General features: G+C 41.5%; 1 protein-coding gene across 1 annotated transcript in view; it reads left to right on the top strand.

Moving 5' to 3' along the window:
* Window positions 1-8,466: 8,466 nt before the first annotated feature.
* Window positions 8,467-20,372, top strand: part of ST8SIA6 (ST8 alpha-N-acetyl-neuraminide alpha-2,8-sialyltransferase 6) — a 44,918-nt gene continuing 33,012 nt past the window's right edge. The window contains 5 exon segments of the mRNA XM_029961707.1: window positions 8,467-8,505; window positions 8,508-8,634; window positions 8,637-8,688; window positions 8,922-9,032; window positions 18,191-18,289. Coding sequence (XP_029817567.1) covers window positions 8,467-8,505; window positions 8,508-8,634; window positions 8,637-8,688; window positions 8,922-9,032; window positions 18,191-18,289 — 428 coding nt within the window.

Here is a 20,372-nt window from a genome sequence, read left to right as displayed (position 1 = left end):
ATACACATTACTGAAAACTGAGCCACACAAGAAGGAAAGAAGTGGTGCAAAGGCTGAAGCAGCATCTCTTACTGAGACAGATCCAGGCAGAGTGGTTTGGGGCAGTTCAGGGAGGCACTGCTGTGTCTCCTTGCTGCTCTCTCTGTTACTCTCTCGTCAGCTGTCAGCAGGTTCATTCAGTTTTTCATGGCCATACCCAACAGTTATAAAAAAAATCACATATTGCTTACTTGTTAAATTCTCAGTTTGCTCTTAAGCACAGCAAAGCTGAGCCTGAGTACATCTGGGAAGCCTGAATAAATTTTCTCCAGCTGCAGGTTTCAAGTGATGATTCCTTGCTTTAGAATTGACTTTTACACACACTCAGCTATTTGGTCAAATGCATACTCATGCAATATGCAAACACAGCATTAAAGGCGAAGGATTTTAAATGTTGGTATTTAAAATGCACATCTCCCCAGCACATGATAATTGTACTTTAAGCATCAGCATTCCCCTCAGCTTCTTCTTCCCTCCCCTCTGCCCTTAAGGCTCACGTTCCCCACGAGCATGGTGTCCCCTATGCTGAGCCTTGGTGGTCCTCATGCACCTCCTCACCACCCCAGAGCCTCCATCCTCCCCTGCTTGCTCCTGTTCTTCCCTTTTGTTCCTCCTCCCAAACACTGACACATTTTTAGATTTCTTCAGATCTAATGGTGAGGCTAAGGTTGTTCAATAAAGAAGATTCAGAAATGATATATGCAAACCACATTCTTAATAAGTTTAGTCTGCTTAGATGGACTTGTTAACTGTGGGGTATGTCCAAATAAGTAGTATGGGTGTTACAGCTCTTAAGGTTAAAAATAAGGTTGGTCAATCTGTAAGAAGAAAATTACCATGTGCTGCAGAAAGTCTCACCTGGGAGCCAGGTACTGAATGCCTTTTCTGAAAATAATGCTAAATATAATAGCTGTTATTGATCCCTTCTGTTCAGATGGCATTCACTCTTCCTAGGCTACATTTGGTTTTCCCCTCTGCTAGACCTTAATTCTCTCCTGCCAGACCATCAAAAGCACTGGACATAATAAACCAAAATGTGCTTTCTCTGGAAGTACAGTAATTGAGAGGGAGACAAATAGATAAGTGACTATCTGAGGACCACAAGAGAGACTCCGGCTTACCCAGCACATAGATTTTGCGGGAATGGCAGTATATTTGCAGAGCCTAATGAAAGTGAGCCAGGAGTGCAATACGATCAGCAAGCCCTGTCATTGAGGCATGGGATATCAGCATATTTACTGAAGAGGACTTCTACCTAGCACTACATGTTTAGAGGAGAGAGAGAGACAGAGAAACAGAGAACTGAGCCCAATTGATGATGATCTGCAACGAGAAGGAAAATGTCCTAGCTACCTCCCTTGGCCTCTACTTGCTGCCTTCTGCACTCCCTGGCCATGGCACAGGCCTTCCAACGTTTCTCACTCGCTCCCTATGCCAGAGAGGGGCTGTGCTGCTCCACAGCTGCCAGGGACAGCCCCAGTCCAGCTCCCCCACCAACAGCCCCCTTCCCAGCTGTACAGCAATGCTCATGCACCAGCTGAGGTGGCTCTCTCATATGTTGGCATGAATCTCATCACGTATTTGCCCATTTTGGACTCTGATCTACAACTGGTATCACTCAGAAAATTACTTCAGAATGGAGAAAAAAGATATTAAAGACAACTGCAGTTTACAACAAGCCTTCCCAAATGCCTGTGTATCTTGCTGGCTCTTAAAGAATGCTGGATGTATATCTATTTGAAGATAAAGGCTTTCAGTTCCAGTTTATAAATGGCTCAAGACGTTACTAGACAAACCAAAATGAAGATTTGTGTAGAGTTTCTTTTCCCTTTGCTTTCACTGAGGATCCTGAAATAGGAAGGCCACCTTGATGCTAAGAGGTTTGGGGGTTTTTTGTATGGCTTATTTTCCTACACTATTTCTCTTCCCAGAGTGCTGAAGGTTTGGTGACTATCTTGCATTTCTCCATCACTGCATGGATATGCCCCTTGCCCTGTGTAAACACTGCAGACACACACTGTGCTTTCAGAGGACTGGGCAGGTACCTCACCAGAAGCATGAGACTGGCCCCACTTTAACAGAACCATTCATATGCTTAAAGCTGCATCTGAGCTAAAGAACCAAGCTGAACTGGCTCCCTGGCTCTCAAGCACCCTCATGATTACTTTCCTACACAGCCCCGTGACTTTTGGGGCACTGTTTCTCCTGCAGGTGATCCCATTTTCTCAATGAGGTATCCCACACTCACAAGCCCTGTCTGTCTCCCCACTGTGGTTCCCCGTGTCCCTAACCTGCACCCATTTGGCACCTCCCTTGCACTGAAGACTTATCAGCATTAACATCATAGTGCTGCAAACAGCTTAAGAAGTACCTCATGATGAAAGAGGAAAAATCTGGAATTTGCAGCCACTATGTTTCTGTGGAGTTTTCAGCAGTGTTTACTGCAGAAGAGACTGTGAGAATCAGTATTATGTAAGAATATGTTTAGGCCGCAATCTGGGCAGTTATATTTTTAGCTCTATTTAATGAGGTTAATGGCTTTTCCCCAGTTTAAAGACAGAGGTCCCGTCTTTCTTCCTCCAAAACTCATGGCGCTGAGTATCACTTCTGTTGTTTTCTTTGGTACCAATGAAGTAGTCTATTCCCATACATCAGCATACAATTCTTCCTTATTTTTTCATTTACTGTACTCAGGGAACTTCAGCAAAGGAAATGTAAGAATGCAAAAAAAACAAAACAAAAAGGCTCTAGCTTTTTTCAGTGCATTGTGATCCCAAAAAGACAGTTTGGAGCTGAACTGTCAGACCACCCTCCTGGATTAAACTCAATAAACAATCTTCCCTTCCCAAGATTAGGCCTTCATACAGCCATCCCTTTTTTTTCTTCTTCCAAGTAATCCTTCCAAGCAAATAGCAAACTATTTGCTTACATCACACATTTATTTTCTTAAATTGTTGCTCTGATTTTCCATAAACATAGACATTGCTGACTGACCACTGCAGCCCATCACATGTATCATAAGGGATGACTCTGAACTCCACTATGGCCTCTCATTTCTGTTGCTGTGTATTTTATATGCACACTTCAAAGAACACGTGATCCCAAATTGGATTTTTCTACAGATAAGCAGCTGGACACACTGTGCCACACTCACTGATGGAAAAAAAATGTTTAGCTTGACATAATTACCTCAATCATTGACCACAGTGTCCAATGAGAACCCTTCCATTATGTGACATCCCTGGAGGCATATTCCCCCTTCAGCCATGCAGGCATTTCAAAAACCTCTGGGAGCTGTACAGTCAGTCTGCACGCTGATCTATGATGAGTAAATGTTGCTCCAACAGTTTTTGTCAGTGCTAATTTACTTGCTTTGTTTGTTTGCTTGGGGTTTTAATAATAGTATTAAAAGTCTTTGCTCCTGGTGTATTTGACATTGTGCCATTGGTCCATTAGGATTTACTTGAGTGTTGTGCATTATTTTTAATTTGCATTCACAGTATGCTCTGTAATAACTCCCTCTGAATTCTAGCACTGGATGCTGTGAATTTGTATTAACAGCAGCGCTGTTTTGTGCAACTGTAGTGAAATTCTTTGCAAAAGAATACTAACACATCATGTCCTTTAGCAAAGGAGATCAGAGTTTCTAAATAACAACAGAGACTTGTCTTAGCAAATTGTTCCTGGGCTAATTGTAATGGAAGGATTTCAGCTTGGATGGAAATCATTGACACAAGTGACTGTCGATGCCAAAAGTTTACATGGTTTTAAAAAGCAATTAGACACAATTATGGAAGAAAATCCATGAAAGGCAACTAAACACACAGCTAGCTCTGGTTCAGAAATTCCCCGAGCCATTGATTGCTGGAAGATGAGAAAGAGTCCTAGGGATGGATCACTGCACAGTTCTTCCCTAGGAAGAACTTCCCTCTGCTACGGAGCACTGCCTGAAGAACACACTGTTCTAGTCTGACCCAATATGGCCTTTCTCATGGTGTCACGTTAGGATGTCTCAAGGCTAAGAGCCTTTAGGAAAAAAAGAGAATGGTGAAAAAAAAATAATCTCCCTTGAGGTTAACAACTTGAAAGTTTTGGGGTTTCTGTATTAAAATCTTCCTTTGTATCTAGTTGTAATTCAGATCCTCTTGTCCCCATCAGCTTCCTTTGGAAAAGCACACACACCAGACTGCACTACTGTCACAGGCACATCAGTGCCTGCACTGCCCGCAGTTGAGTGAAGGCTTGCACAGTGGCTGGCAGTAGAGCACTCATTCTCAGTAGTTACTGGCCTAGACTTTGCTTATGCTACAAGATGCATTTTTATCAACGAGCATTTTTCTGCTGTGGGGCTGGATCACGACTGCTAAAGAGGAGAAGCTGGTTTCTCAGTTAAACTGAATAAAGAAATCTGGTGAAGCATACACAATACACTACTCTGACAAATAAAAAACCACAGTTTACAACAGTGAAAAATTTGTTAATTTTGTGCAGAAGAGGCATGTCCTACCATTGGTTAGAGCATGGTGCTATTAACACCAAGGTCATGGGTTTGATCCCTGTATAGGCCATTCACTTAAGAGTTGGACTCGATGATCCTTGTGGGTCCCTTCGAATGCAGAATATTCTGTGATTCTGTAAGTATGACATCTTATAAGACTCTTAGAAACTTGAAGATTTCTCCACATGCTCTGATTTTTTTCACCCTGACCTTCTCTGGAGAGTGAACAGTGCCTGACTGGATGAGTCATCACTGGCACACTTGACAAACATCTCAAAACCGGGGTACAAATAGCTACTTTAAAATACCTAATACTTTAGCTAGTTTTATGTAGATCTTAACAGACTGTTTGCTAGCTGAATTTAGTTATTAAATTATTATTTTAATAAAGCTAATTTGTAAATTATGGGACACAAAATCCTGCCCTCAAAAAATAGTGAAAAACATTAGGGCAAGAAAAAAAAGCTAGCAGCAACAGCCACACAAGGTAGTTATTGGGTTTGGACTTGACTTTTTTTTTGTTTTTGTTTTAATGGGGTATAGGAATGCACTGCTTTTTTCCATTTTTCTTTTGTGAAATGATTGGGACAATTTGATGTCCTGGAGTTTGGCAGACAGCACCTCAGTTCTTTCTGCTTATCATTATGTGGAACCACATTGCCCAAAACTGTGGGTGGAAATAAATGAAGAAGTTGTGAAACGCAATGAACCAATGACTTTCTCCCAGTTCGAAAGACATATGTTTCGGTTTTGTGAGTTTGTTGGAAATTTTTTTGCTAAAAGCACTCACATTAGTGACTACACTGAAAATACCAAAATAGTCGTCTCGCACCAACACCTCGCTCTGGGGACTCTCATGCTTTGGCACAACATGGGACTCCAGCTTCACTGAATATCTTTAGTTTCTTTCTCTTCCCAATTGTAACAGTCATCTCTCCTCCTATTTGCAATAACTAATATCTCTATGACAGCCATTGCTTAGATGAGAAGGTAGCACTAGGAAAGCATTTAATGAACATTAATTGCTTCTTAATATGATTTAGCTGCTGGAAATAAGAAGGCTAAACTAGCTCCATGTGACCAGCAGCCCTACAGGCACCTCCACCAGACGCCTTTTGAGGTGCAACCCTGCCAACCTGGGGGGGGGGCCCAGCAAGCTATTCATGGATGATACCCAAAGCTGCATTTTGCTTTTCCAAATTAGCAGCTAAGCAGAGCTTTAAGAACTCAGCAACTAAGTCGTGATGATACCACCTGGCTGATTAGTGAACTCTTCCTTCTGTGCAAGCCAGCAATTAACAATTCCCACTGACTTCAGAAGCTAATGGAAATCAGAGGATGGGGGATGCTAAGATGCAGCAGCTTCCAACTGTGAGCAGGAGGATGAGATGGGACACAATCTCTGTCTTTTCCTGTGTGGCATCTTTGGCACCTGTGCCTTGATCATTTTGACCCTCAACGTTACATTACCTGACCCCATGGCTTCTGACAGGACAACATCATGTAAGAGAAACTTGGTCTTTTTAATCCAGCATTCCTAAATTTGAATCCTGATTTACCATGAATTCTCATCTCTCCCTTTAGCAAGGTCACTTAACCTCTCTACTAAGCTGCTCTGCCAGGAAATTAAGGCTGGTAAAACTTAAAGATACTGTGACAATCAATCAATACATGTTTGTAAATTTGTTGGTAAACAACAAGCACCAAGTGCCAAGTCTAATTTAAACAGATATGATTTATAATCTTCCCATTTTCTTTGCAAGAACTTTATATGACATAAAGATTAACCTTCTGATCTTGGAAAAAAAAAATCTTTACTGGTATTATAGACTAGTGTTGGCAGCAGACCTCTAACTTGAAATACGATGTCCTCACTGACATCACTAAATAACCCATGGATTAACTGACAGTGATACTTCAGGACTCATGGGAAAACCGTATTGCAGAGGGAAATAACAGTGACAGAAAAAAACCAAATTGTTTTCTGGACTGTAATTCTTAGTCTTCTTTCATTCAGAGCTGAAACCGAACACCGCTAGACTTTCTAAAATCAAAGATTTATTGTTTTACATAGAATACTTAATGGATATTATGAAATAGTTGATGCTATCTGTGGGTGGGCTGTCCACTAACATAAGTAGGAGCCTTCAAGTTTTACAGAGGTAATGGTGAGATTGAAATTTCTAGTATCTGCTGATCAGTGAACATATAGGTACCTTGAAAAGCTTGACTGTTGGCCCCTACATGTTCATATACAATGCCACCTGGTTTTATAGGATAAGCCTGAAGCAAGCTTTTGGGAAATGGTGATGAAACATCTTCATGTTCAAGACATTTATGATTCACAACAATCACAAACTTTTTCAGGACTTCAGAAGTCTTTACACCGGCTTTTTTTTTCTATTACAACTAAGTACCTCAAAGCCAAGAAGACAACTGAGCTGTGCTCTCAGGAGGACTGTGCACTGAGCCAGCCAGATGCCTGCTACCCCTGGGACACCAGCCAATGGCTTCTAGCTCCCTCCCACCAGCACCCACAGCACTGCTCACCAGCGTGCTAATGAACGCCCCAAAAAATCATCAGGTATTTCCCTGCATACCCCATCACAGCTGGTGCTGTGTTCTTCCTCTGATGCATCGTAGGCATGCTCCTTCTGTCATATCTAACCACTCACAATATCAAGTCCATGTTCCTTTATTATTAATAAAGCTGTAGCAGTGCTCTTACTTTGATGCTTTCCAGCCACTGTTTGAGAACAGAAGAGCAGGAGCTCCAAGGCTTAAGGGAATGCTCACAGATACAGAAAACAGGAAGGATAGGGAAGAATCTGTAAAAACAAGGTGTCAGCTGGCTCATGACTGAACGGCTGCTGTAAGTCACAGCATCTCTACTACCCACTCTTTTAATAAAGGGGGCCTAGTTAATGGCACCTTGTCACCTTACTAGGTTTCTCATACCAAAGGCTGGCTCGTAAAAGCAACATTGATTGCACCACGAGGTAGAGAGATAAAAGCTTACTACTGAAACATTTCTTTACCAAAACCACTACAAATCATAGACTGGTAGTGTTTTGGGTTGGAAGGGACCTTAGAGATCATCTAGTTCCAAGCCCCTTGCACAGGCAGGAACACCTTCCTCTAGACCAGGTTGCTCGGAGCCCCATCCAACCTGGACTTGAACACTTCCAGGGATGGGGCATCCACAGCTTCTCTGGGCAACCTGTTCCAGTGCTTCACTACCCTCATAGCAATGAATGTTTTCCTAATATCCAACCTAAACCTGCCCCCTTTTTGTTTAAAGTTGTTTCCCTTTGTCCTGTCACTACAGGCCCTTGTTAAAAAGTCCCTCTCCAGCTTTCTTGTAGGCCCCCTTCAGATACCAGAAGGCTGCAATGAGGTCCCCCCAGAGCCTTCTCTTCTCCAGGCTGAACAACCCCAACTCTCTCAGTCTGTCTCCATAGCAGAGGTGCTCCGATCCTGCTCTAGTCACCTTCGTGGCCTCCTCTGGACTCGCTCCAACAGGTCCACCTTCTTACCTTGGGGACCCTAGAGTACCCCAGGTGGGATCACTTTTATACAATGCACGACACGTTGACTATTTTTAATTAAGAGCTATTAAAGTAGCAGCGACTTCACCCCTACTGCCACAGGGCAGGCAGGGTTGGCTACCCTTGCCGGGTAAGCCCCGCACGCTGCTCCCGCCGCCGCCCGCACGGCGCCCCCTTCCCCTATTAAAGTTCGGGCAGCTTCAACTCCCTCGCACTGCTGGACGAGCGCCCCTCAGCCTTCGCTGCCGGCAACCGCCCTGATCGCCGCTCCAGAGGCCGCCCCGGTCCAGCTCTCACGCCGCGCAGCTCCCTGAGCCAGGGCAGTGCCGGGCGGGCAGGGCCCCGAGCGACGGCCGCGGTGTGAGGCGCGGGGGGGGGCCGATGGCGGCGGCGCAGGGCTGCGGGCGAGGGGCGGAGCGCAGAGACCCTGTGGCTGCCATGGCCGCCTCCCCCTCCCCGCAGCCTCCCTTAAATACTATGGGACGGCCGTAGCTGCGGTGGGTGCCGCTGCCGAGCGCACCATGCGGGCTGTCATCGCCTTGGCCGCGGCGCTGGCAGCCTGCTGCTGGGCGGCTGTCTCCTGCGCCTCGGCGGCCAGCAGCCCTCCGCGCCAGTAGGGCGGCCGAGGGGGGCCTCGCCCTCGCTCCGGAGCCGGCCGGGAGGGCGGGAGGAGCGGGATGAGCCCCCGCGGGCGCGGCGGAGCCCGGCGCGGTGCCCGGCGCGGGCGGTGCTGGGCTCGGGCGTTCGCGGCGTGCGAGCGGGTCGCGGGGAGGACAGCGGCGCCGGTCGCGCCGGGTGATGTTCCATCGCTGGTTCTGACAACTTTGTTTTCCCGTCTTGCTTGCCAGGGGCTGGCAGGAGGAGGAGGCAGGAGTAGCTGCTGTCACGCCGAAAGTGGTGCGAGCCCTCAGATCCCCCCTGACGCCCCTTCCTCAGACCGAGAACAGGTACGGGCTGCCCGCCCGCAGGTGGGTCCATGAGGACGGGTCTGCAAAAGCAGAAATTCACCTTCGCTGCAGTTTATTCTTCCTTTTGTTTTGGCAGCTTAATCACAGAGAGCGTTAGAGGTTATTAGAGAAAATGACGATTTGCTTTTAACTGTAATGAATTATTTGCTCGTGGGCCCTCTTAATGACGGCTGTCAGTCTGCCGGTAGTTTTGAGCCCAATAAAATGTTGCACAGAGCAGTTTTGTTAATGTACAATGCAAAAGGTTCTTGCTGAATGACATGTTCCAGGTATCTTGTATTCTTCTTTCCAGGAAGGTGGAGCTGGAGCTGGGTAATACTGTTACTGGTTTTGTAATGTGAATTTAGTTATAAATACAGATTTCTCGTTTAAAATCCATAGAGTGAAGGTGAGACATATTAAGCCTTTTTTGTTTGGTGTGGCATCTTACATCGTGAGAGCCCTTTTGCTTGATCCTGTGTCTTGATCTTTACATCAGTGTAGATCTTTGCTTTACAGCCTGTTATTTTATACTGTGAAGTATAATAGGATGATAGCTGGTAAAATTAGCTGTGAAACAAGTCGTGTCTTACATGCAAGCGACTGTTGTTTTCATGCTCTTGAGTCTTCACACACTGTAGGAAAACTAATAGTGCAGAAGAGGGTGGTGTATTCCACACATGAAATAATACGATGTAAGAAGTAGTTTGCAAACATTTTTTGCTATTCTCTTTTATGTTATATGGCCTTTTTAACACTGCATTCGAATGACTACTATATGTTAATATATATTATGGTCAAAAACACCCAATAAAAATTAGAAAGAACTTAAGAATTGCATCTTTCATGGCAACTGTGATGTCCTGGTTGTACTGAAGTCAATGGCGACAGTGCAGTTAACCTTATTGAGGCCATCATCTCACCCACTTTAGCCAAATTTGAGTCTGAAATGGCCCTTGCTTTCTCTAAGTGAATGCAAGTGATGTTAGTAACCATTGCAATGTACTCTAACAGTACATTTCTTACACATTTCCAATGAGAGACCCTTTTGCTCCCTGCCTCAAAATGTACAGCTTTCACAAACTGTAAGTGAAAGCATCTTTCAGAATTAGAGTGAAACAAAAGGAACAGAAGTATTTGGTAAATTTTGTCTGCTGTTATGTGCTTTTAGCCTGCTTCTCTTTCCTGTACTCATTTTTCCTCTTCCTTTTTTCTCTTCTTTTCCACTTTTCATAATGTATTGGGTTTTCAGTGTGTACTCAGTTCTTCTCTCTTTTTTTAACTGTCACCCCATTCTTCTCTCTGCTCTGTTTTGGGTTATGTCTGTGGTTTTCCCCTGGCCCGTCTTCTCACACTCTTCCCTGCTAGTTTCTGAGCTACATCTCCTTCCACTCAGCTCTGTGAGCTAAACCATGGAGTCAAATTGACTAGAAATGCTGGCAGAGAGCACTTCAGAGAACAGTCTAGCTATTTCCCATCTGCTGTTAGTACACTCACAAATGGAGCAAAGAAAGTGGAAGCAACACATTCCAAAGAGAGCTGAAAATCCATGGCATGTTTTTAACCTCTGTAATAAGGCGAGTGAGCTTGAGATTTTTAAATACATGTTTTTCCTTATTCTCCTTGAAGGATTTTAGCACCAATTTGGATCTATTTTTGATCAACTTAAAACTGTATGACTAAGTTACTGCAAAAGTTTGACAAGGAAATAGCTCATCAAAAGATGTTGCATTTAGCTCCTATAACTGTAGTGTCTTTGGAGGAATGGCTTGCAAGCTCAATCCAAGAGTGGGTATACTTTCTTACTTGTGTGACTATGCTCAGTAAGCTGGCCTGACAAGAGTTTGTGGTGCATCTTTGGCATATGAGGAAGGACAGAGAGCTGCTAGACTGGGCAGGAAGCCATGCTGGAGGGGTTTGATCAAGGTAGCAGCTGGACTGGGCCTGGCTAAAGGCCATACTGGAGAGGTTTGATCCAGAGAGCATCTGGACTCGTTCAGGAGATTCAGACGAATCTCTCAGTGATAGAGATGAATGGTCTGGTCAATAGAAATTAGATTCCAGTTTGCAGTGGGGTTTTGCTGCAGTATCCATGAGTACATCAGAAGGACAGAAGAGTTCCTTGTTGAAATAGATTGTACAAGGGTTAGTGAACTTTTGAATTGCCTGAGGCTACGTTAGTATATTGATGCATAAAACTGGGAACAATCTATTGGTGCAGACTTCCCAAAGTACGGTTCTCTTAAATTACCCTGATCATTTGAATGGCACTGCTGTGTTATTGACAGCTATGTCCTTTTCTGCATAAGAGTAAGAGGATGTGTGTGGATGTTTCCAGGAAAGAAAAAAGGGAAAAAAAATCAGACCCGGTTGTTATCCTTCTTGATCTCTCACTATAAGTAATCTACACAATCTTGACAGTATCCAGCTAATCTTATCATGATTTCCTTTGCTGTTGGAGGCATATTTGTAACCGGACATCTCCTGAAAAATCTCTAAGGCCCTATTATGCTGTTGCCTCACAGTATTGAAAGCTAATCTGTTCTTTTACTTTGAGTAATTCTTCTAAAAGGATAAAACTGAGAGATGAAAGAATGAAAAGCAAGGAATTGGATCAGACTGTCATAGATATTTAGGCAGCTATTATGCACAGCAGTGTTTAATTAGGTGGTGACCAGGCACCTAAAGTTCTCTGAAGATCTGTGTCTTAGTAAATAACCTTGAAGATCCTCTTACAGGACACTCCTTACCACTTCGTCTTGTTAAGTGTTAAATAACTTGAGCAATGTGACTGCCCCTCGAGTGTGAGGCCCAGTTTTTGTCTTGAATTTATTTCCCAGCCTGTTAGTAGGGTTTTTGTACTTAAAAAAACCCATTGTTAGTAAGATCTGTCTAATAGTCCCCAGATTTATTAATGAAATCAGTATCATTTACACTGCAATACTATGGTTTTCTGGCAAATACTCATGTCTCTGCTTAATCCCACCCTCTCAATTTTTAAGCTGTAACTGCAAGTACAGCTTAAACTTTTTTAAGCCAACAGTACAACCAAATGAAGTAGTCTTACACTTTTCCCACCTTTAGACACTTGGTCTTCCCTTCCTCCCTCCTTCCCTTCTCAACTGTGTTTGTGCCAGCATATTTGTTTCTGTAGTCACAGCATTAATAGCAAATCAGAAAGTTCAATACTGCTAGCGCTTATCAGGGGAAGGTGACAATAATAAGAGGAGATAGGTAGTCTTTTCTTTGTTATGAGGCTCAGGGTGTGCTACGTTAAGCGTAGACAGAAATTCTAGCTCCTTTTGTACTGCTGAGGATATATAGCAGATAAATAATGCTAGCTCCTGCAGGGGAAGTGAAAATTATTTTTTCAAGCACTATTTATATATCCTTTACGTACAAGTAACAGCAAGGCAGCAGTACCCTGAAGAACTGACCACCTCTGTTATTCTGTTTGTGTTGCCAGTTGCATTCACTTACTATTTCTGTAGCTTGCTCTGGTTTTGCATGTCCGAGGCAAGCACAGTGTAGAGACTGTTGGGGTAATTAAACAGTGGGAGGAAGTGATTGAGAAGCTATGAGTAAACAAGTTAGTATTAATACAGTGTTCCATAGTGTTGATTTCTCCAATTCCTCTCTTAGCAGCAGATCTTTATGAAGGCCTAGGAAATGAACAGCTATGCTTAATTAACTATGCTACAGAGACCTGTACATTCTGTCTCCTGTCAAAATATTGCATTCGGGCACTCAGAAGGGAAAGAAGAGACAGGCTAATACCACAATTATGAACAGTAGCCTAGTGTATTGCACAAATAATTTGCTACAGTTTAGATTAGTCAGCAGTGGTGTCCACTTCACTAATTTTACTGCTGTCTTAGTGTTTTGTTCCTTCATTCCCAGGTGATGCATACAGACATATTTTAAGAGCACATTTTAAACACATGCCTCATGAATTAGTTCTGTCTAAATGAATAGGTGTTCAGTCGAAAGCTGCTGCCAGGACATATTTATGTTCTGACAGTGGTGAAAGGTTTCCCAGACTTTCTGTTTACTTGGTCCAAGTGAAACTGCTCTGTCATTCTGTCTATCGTGTGCTATTGTAACATGATTTTAGTGTAAGTACCTTATTCTTTTCACTTTACCCACCATGAGGCTCTGAATGTTGCTTGTCATGTTACCTGCCATGCGGTTTACAGATTTGGTAAATAAAAAGTGTCTGATGTTATGTATAACTCTGGTGAATGCACTGGAGGGTCTTTCAAATAATTTAAAAATGCAACTTGTCTTAAAGACCTGAGTTAGCATTTCTTGGATAAGCAAAACCTGCATGGGAACTTGAACAAGGATAGTAGGATCAGTCTCTTTCACAGTTACTGTGATTAATGTCTCAAGACAAATTCTTACTCCCATGGTTTGATAAAGCCATTTTTATAGTCCATTTCACCAGGAATTTAAATTGTGTGTTGCCTTATTAATCAAGGTGTTGTGAATTTTAAAAACATCACTATATTCTTCTTATCTGATTAATCTGAAAGAGCATCAAAGACAGAACACTTAAAAGCAGCCTTCCTAGGGAAGTATGGATTACATTTTTTTAATAGTATTCAACTAATAGATGATGCGATTCAAATATAAATTAGTCTCTTCAAGAGAGAAATTAAGACAGAAGGTATTCACATTCTGGATAGCATTATTCAGTGCCCCTTTGGTAGAAAAATATGAATATGCAGTTTTGCATACAGAAGTTATCCTTTTTAGCTGGAGATGCTCATCGGGAATATGTTCAGAGTTCCTGTGCTGCTTCAAACATACAAGAGCAAGAAGCTATAAAAAAGAAAGAGCAACAAGTAGATCTGCTGGGAGTGGAGTGTATAAAGCCAATGAGTAGGATTATCCCTTACTTTCAGTGTGGACTTATTAGGGAGGTGAAATTCTTATTGCTTTCACTGCCGCCAGACAGTCCAGTTATGAGCTCTTTGAAAATCTCATCTCACATTCTTTCAGTTGTTTCCAGCTGATTTTGTGAGAATTCTAGAGGAGTGGTCTTTCAGTCTTGGGCTTATCTTTATGTTATGGTTCAATATACAGCACTGTATTTCCTTTTTCCATCTACCTTTTTTTTTTTAATTTCCCTACCATTTATCTATCTTATGCCCATCCCTTTTTCTACTCTGATAACTGTTTGGGATTGACTTTGGTTTTGTTTTTAAAAGAGTTTCCCTTTTCTTTCCCTCCCTGCTTCCCCAGAATTCCATGTTAACTGATGTACTGCTCTGGTAATTCCCTGCACTAAGGCTCCCCATTGTCTCAGGACAGAATGCTACAGGAGCAGCAAAAGGGACCATGGACTTTCCATATAGTTTCTCTATTTCTTATTCTAAAGGTGGATGTTATCCTTCTCTTAAAAGAATTTTACAGTTTAAAGATCTGCTGTTTTCCTGAGAATAAGATATAGAATAAAAACGTGCTGATAAATATGACACATGATCTTAATCTACTGTGGATTTATTAAAGTACAGATGGTGTACTTTCTGAGTTCCTAGAATTACCATAGGAAGTATGTGGTCCTCAAGCTGTTTGTAATGATTAAAAAAAAACCTTCTGTTTTTCAGATTTTGGCCAATGAGGTTGGCTTTGAGAACATCTAAACCCTAAGATAAATGCAGCTGAAATTTCTCTGTATCATCAGTTTTATGAGTTCTACTCAACAGAATATAACATGGTTTCTACTTCAAGTTCTCATTTAGCTTAATAGTTTGCAAAATTAGTTGAGTGTAGGCTGTTATGTGCACTGTTAGGCATATTATCTGATTTCATTGCAGAAGTTTTAACGCAGTTCTAAGTATTGAACAAAGACTGTCATCCACTAGGTCAGGTGAATTCGTTTAGTGATAACTGTTGCCTAGCATAATTGTCCTAAGCGATCAGAAATTTAATCTGAGTCTGATGTCTGCACAACTCTGCCATAAATAATGCAGTGGAAGTCTGGACTGCCCCTTGCACACCCCTTTTTATCTGAATGCAAAAAGATTTCACTCGTGAAGCAGAGGCCACTCTGCTTCAGAAATTTATAGATTTAACTTTTAATAGAATGAGTCATTGTTTTGCATTGTCTTGCACATAAAATGTCTTATTTTCATACCTTTTTCACCATATGAAAAGCATTGAGTAAATTTTGTGTGGAAATAGCCACAGAAGAAGCATTTTGGTTATCTACCATGTGTCTGCATTATATGAATAAACAATTTTGATTAAAATGCCTGTCTGGTTTTCCCTACAGTTGTGTCATTTTAACCAATCTTTACATGGAAAGGGAAGGAAAGACTCCTTGTTCCTTTTTTCTCCCCTTGATGACTGTAAAAGTGATAGTGAGGATTTAATGACAAAACGTCAGGGATTTATTTTGCTTATTTTTTTTCTCTGAATTCTTCCTTTTAGAATTTTTCAAGTCTTGAAAATGTGTGCATAAAAAAGCAATTACTTATAAAAAAACGAGGCAACTTGCTTGTGTTGATCTTACATATTGAAAGGACTAAAAGTCTGTTGAGCAAAGCTTGTATTGGAGAGAATATTTATTCGTAGCTCCACAGACCTCAGGACATAAGTTATTAGGAAGCTGTAAGGACATGGTAATGATTTTCTGCACCGAGTTGAAACCCACTTCTGAAAGAATGTTGGTTCTCCACCGATGCCTGCAAATGCACCTCTCAATGAGCTGATCAGATCTAACGGCCTGCTCTGACTTGGTCATACCAGCAGGCTTCGTGTGTTAAAGAAATTCTCCTCTGACCCTCTCAGGAGGACTGGGGCCACTTCTCAAATCAGCATCCAACATCTTAGGTTTTAGTTATAATGAAAGACTTTTTCTTTTTTTATTTTTTAAGATGCTGTTTAGGCAGCTAAACTTTGCCTGTAGCCATTTCTCTAACTTTGAGCTGCAGCTGCAGAATAATCATTTGAGGTTACTGAGTTAAAGAAGCAAGAGAGAGGAAACATGATTTAGTGCTAACTAAATTTGTTTGGTAACTGGAAAGGGCCTACCAGAATCATTCAGACCAAGCTGTAATAAATCTGTGTGCAAAAATGGCATAGACAGAATATTTGCTGGCACTTGCTGTGTGAGATCTGCTGAGTTGTTAGCTCTGAACTGTGTGCTCTGAGAGCCTTCTGCCATTTGTATGTCACTCCTTGAGAAGGAATTAAATAAGGAGCTGCGTACAAAGGCAGCCAAGGAGCTCTCAGTAGGCAGTGTGAGCTGTTACTATAAAGTCACTGCAGAACTGAAAGGACAGAGATGTATGTTACGTTGTCTTACTGTTGCCCTCAAAAAGGGATGTGCACACTGGATATTTCCTTAGGACCACTAAGTGTATACTGGGAAAAAGTTCTTGATGGTGGAAAGAAAGGAAGAGAGCTCCTGTGAAGTGACTGATTCACTAGAACATTCGTGTGCGGTGGAAAGAGGAGGAAAGATGGTTCATTCCTTTTCCTCCCATCAGCTGTGAACATGACAGTCAGTTCAGTAGCAAAATAAACAAGGATATGTTCTTCTCTTTCTTCTTCAGTCATTCTTCTCATTTGAAGTGTTTAAAAAGAGAAGGCTCAGAGGGGACCCTATTGATACCTGAAGGAAGAGTTCAAAGAGGATGGATCCAATTTCTTCTTAGAGGTGCTCAGTGACAGAACAGAGACAGTGGGTACCAACTGAAACACAGGAGGTTCCCTCTGAACATCAGGAAACACTTTTTCACTGTGAGAGTGACTGAGCACTGGTACAGGCTGCCCAGGGAGCTTGTGGAGTTCCTATGCTTGGAGATATCCAAAAGCCATCTGGACACAGTCCTGGGCCACTGTCTCTAGGTGACCTTGCCTAAGCAGGAAGATTAGACCAGGTGACCTCCAGAGGTGCCTTCCAACCTTGGCCACTCTGTGGCTTAAAATGGCATCTTTCCCAAGTAAGGTCTTCAAAATCAGCTTGTCAGAAATCTTGCTAAGTGGTCTCCATGTTTTAACAGATGAAGGCAATGGAGTTTGGTCCATTTCACTAAAAGCAGTGATGGTTCAGAAGCAGAGAGCATTGTGTACAAAGTAGGAAGACCCTTTCTCTTTGTGTATGAGTGCCTCTGTATCGAGATGTCTCAGTTCTCTGTTTCTAAGAACAGCATGAGTTCTGTTCTGCGCTGCAGCTCACACCCAGGAGTGAATGACACAGCATCTCTGTCTTCTGCATTTCTACTTCTAGTTTGGACAAACAGGTTACAACGTCCAAGTGCTCTGTAAATAGTGAATCAGTGGAAAGAACCAAAAAGGACAGGGAGGTGGCAGGGAGGAAGATGGTGAGGGGCAAGGAGAATAAAAATACTGGAGGAAAAATCTTAATGATAAATGGCAATCCACACAGCAGAAGGCTGATGGCAGAAGAGGGTGATTATATGAGATGGAACATAGATAGGGGGTGAACTGAGGTGAATGCAATAAGACCTTGGTATCTCAGTCATTTAGTAATTTACATCTCAGTCTTTTACCAGGGCTGCCAGAGCAGGAGGACCACACAGGAGTTTGGTGAAAATAAGGCAGGAATTAAAGATCAGTATCTGGCACTTGTCTTAGTTCCTTTTACAAATATTTACCCTCTCTGTGTAAATAAAGAATAATCAAGGCAGGAAGTATTACACTCAAGTCAGTAAGTTAAGGTCCAAGTACAAAGATCCACTTCACCTGTGGTGTTTTCTGTACATATTATATTGACTCTGAACATTGCATTTCATCAACAACTTTAGGAAATCACATCTGCTTAATATTTTACTAGTGAATATTTTAAATATCTTCAAAGCATGATGTGCAAGATGCTTCCATTTAATTTATTTTTTTTAAATTACATTTGCTGATTACAGTGTAAAGCACAAAATATAATTCCGACTATGAAATAGAGTTCTTTCAAAGAATTGAACATTTTGTAGCTCCTAGCAGCAAACTCCCCTTTTATAACAAAAGCTTCACAAAAGCAGTCAATAAGATTCATTTGGTAATGTTTTCAGCTAAATCAACAGTTATTAATCTTATTGTCATAGCAAAGTAAATGTGACAGCACTGTTAGAATATGTTCTCTCTTTTAACATTTGTTGCTTTATCTCCTACTCCCCTCCCCTTTTTAACAGAACAACTGCTAATAAAAATGGAATTTACCAGTTTGAACAGGCTTCAAAATGTAAGGCAATTCAGGACAACATTTTGTCATCATCTATCAAGAAGAAAAGGTAGGTGTTTTCTGTGCTTTCTGCTTTGTTTGTTCTAAATTGAAGGATAAGAGATTGTCTTTTTTACATAACTACCGATATATTAATCTGGAGCTATACAACAGGAAACTGAAATTGTTCAACAAATATTTTCCCCATTTTTTCTTATACATGGATAAAATTTATTCAAGGTTGGATTTTATTTTTTTTTTATTTTAACAACATAAGTCAACAAAATTTCTCCTTGTCAGTTAGCAACATTATATTCCAAATTATTCCCAAAAAGATTGGGTAGAATCTGTGAGGTCACTTTAGAAAGTGACGCTTTAGAGAGTGATAAGAATTTGAGCAGGGCTGATATCAAAGTTGGGGGGGTTTTCATGTCAGAAAAAGACAGAACAGCAAGTTGAAACCCAAAAAATTTTTCTGTTCTCTCCTCACTTTCTCATTGCATTTAAAGATCTTTCACCTGTTTCTGTCACCATACTTCCAGCATTCTCTCTTTACTATTACTATTTCTCTATTTATTTCTCCTTTCTCCCCCATCCACTCTCTATAATGTCTTCTTCCATGAATATTTCACCTCATCAGCAACACTGTCATTAACGTTTTTACTCTTTTGAAAGGTGGAACACCAGTATGTTAGTGAGAACTGAAACATAGACTGGCAAACAGAGGTCAAAGAATGCTGAAAACTTAAGTGTTTGACACCAAGATAAGGACAACCAGTCAGTGTATTGCCTTCAAAATCCACTTAGCAATATATCAATGCTGTTGTTTACCCTACACATTGCAAAGATGTACAGGCTGCAACAATGGAGATGAGCTCTTCATATCGAGAGCATTTTGGAGCTGAGATTATAGCAGAAACTTTAGAAAGTGCAAGATGTTTATCCTGTGGCTAAAGATAAAGGGACTGCACCATTTAATGAGGCAAAAGAGGAATTGGGAGCGAAGGAGCAAGGGATTGCTTTTTGCCACAAATATTGTAGCTATTGCCCTTCACTGAGAGGAGCTGTAGGGATCTTTGATGCTTTTTCAAGGTGTGACCCACGGACGTGGTATATAAATGCCTTATATTGCAGTTCTAGACTTTCAGGGATGTTCTGAACACTCTTGCCTCTTAAGTTGGCAGAAGGGGAAAAAATTACTAGTTTAAAGGTTGTCAAATGATTTGATAGTAAAAAATGCTATGTAAGTGGGAAGTTATTATAGCAGGTATGCGCTGGTGGTGATAAAAAGCCTGAAATAATGAGTTTGGCTGGCAATTTTCCATTTTTATTCTAGAGCAAGTGCTGTGCACACTGTCCTGAGGGTTTTTAAAACTGATAGTTTTTTTTGGTAGTAGTAAAGTGTCCAAAGGCAAAATGCATCCTTCCCTTCTCTTGCATATCCTGCCATTGTATTTCTTATTTGTTTGTTTTTTTCTTGAAGATAAGCTGCTAAGTAGGAATATATCCTTTTTTCACTCCTGCTGTTCAGTCTTTCTTCTAATTCAAATAGTTTTTTTAACAAGTAAGTGTTTAGTTTTAGCAAGTAACCAGTGGGGCTGCATCGGTCTCTCTCTTCTGACATTTTACCTGTTGTCTCCATACTATCCCAACACTTCTGTCCCTGCTGTTGTCCTACAGATATCTGCCAAAAATCAGAAGATACTTATATTTTTTCATATTTTGTCATTTTTTGACTATGCATAATAATTCCACCTTAGTCACTGCACTTAATGTAGAAGGTCACTGTGTACCTGACAAATACTGCAGGCAACAAAAAAAAAGTGGCTTCCAGATGTTATTTGTCAGTAAGTCTCATACAGTATGAGTTTTCTATGACAGGAAGTTATTATAATGGTTGTGGTGCAGGTGGCAAACAAAAACAGGACAAAACATGTTTCATTCACTATTCTCAGCACTGTAATAATTGTCTTGTCCAAGTATTTTTATAGTTCAATTTACCTAAGCCTTTTTATTTTAATAATAAAACCCTTTTAGCATCAGTGAATATGTGCTGTAGGCTCCTGGGTGCCAGTGGAAATATATGTATTGTCCCAGCTCTTTAAAATGGATCAGTGGAGAAAACGACTGTCTGGGTTACAGCAGAGCTGTGA

This window comes from Manacus vitellinus, unplaced genomic scaffold, assembly GCF_001715985.3.
Source record: "Manacus vitellinus isolate BGI_N305 unplaced genomic scaffold, ASM171598v3 scaffold_3_pilon, whole genome shotgun sequence".
Taxonomy (NCBI): Eukaryota; Metazoa; Chordata; class Aves; order Passeriformes; family Pipridae; genus Manacus; species Manacus vitellinus.
This window is presented reverse-complemented; position numbering and strand designations above follow the sequence as displayed.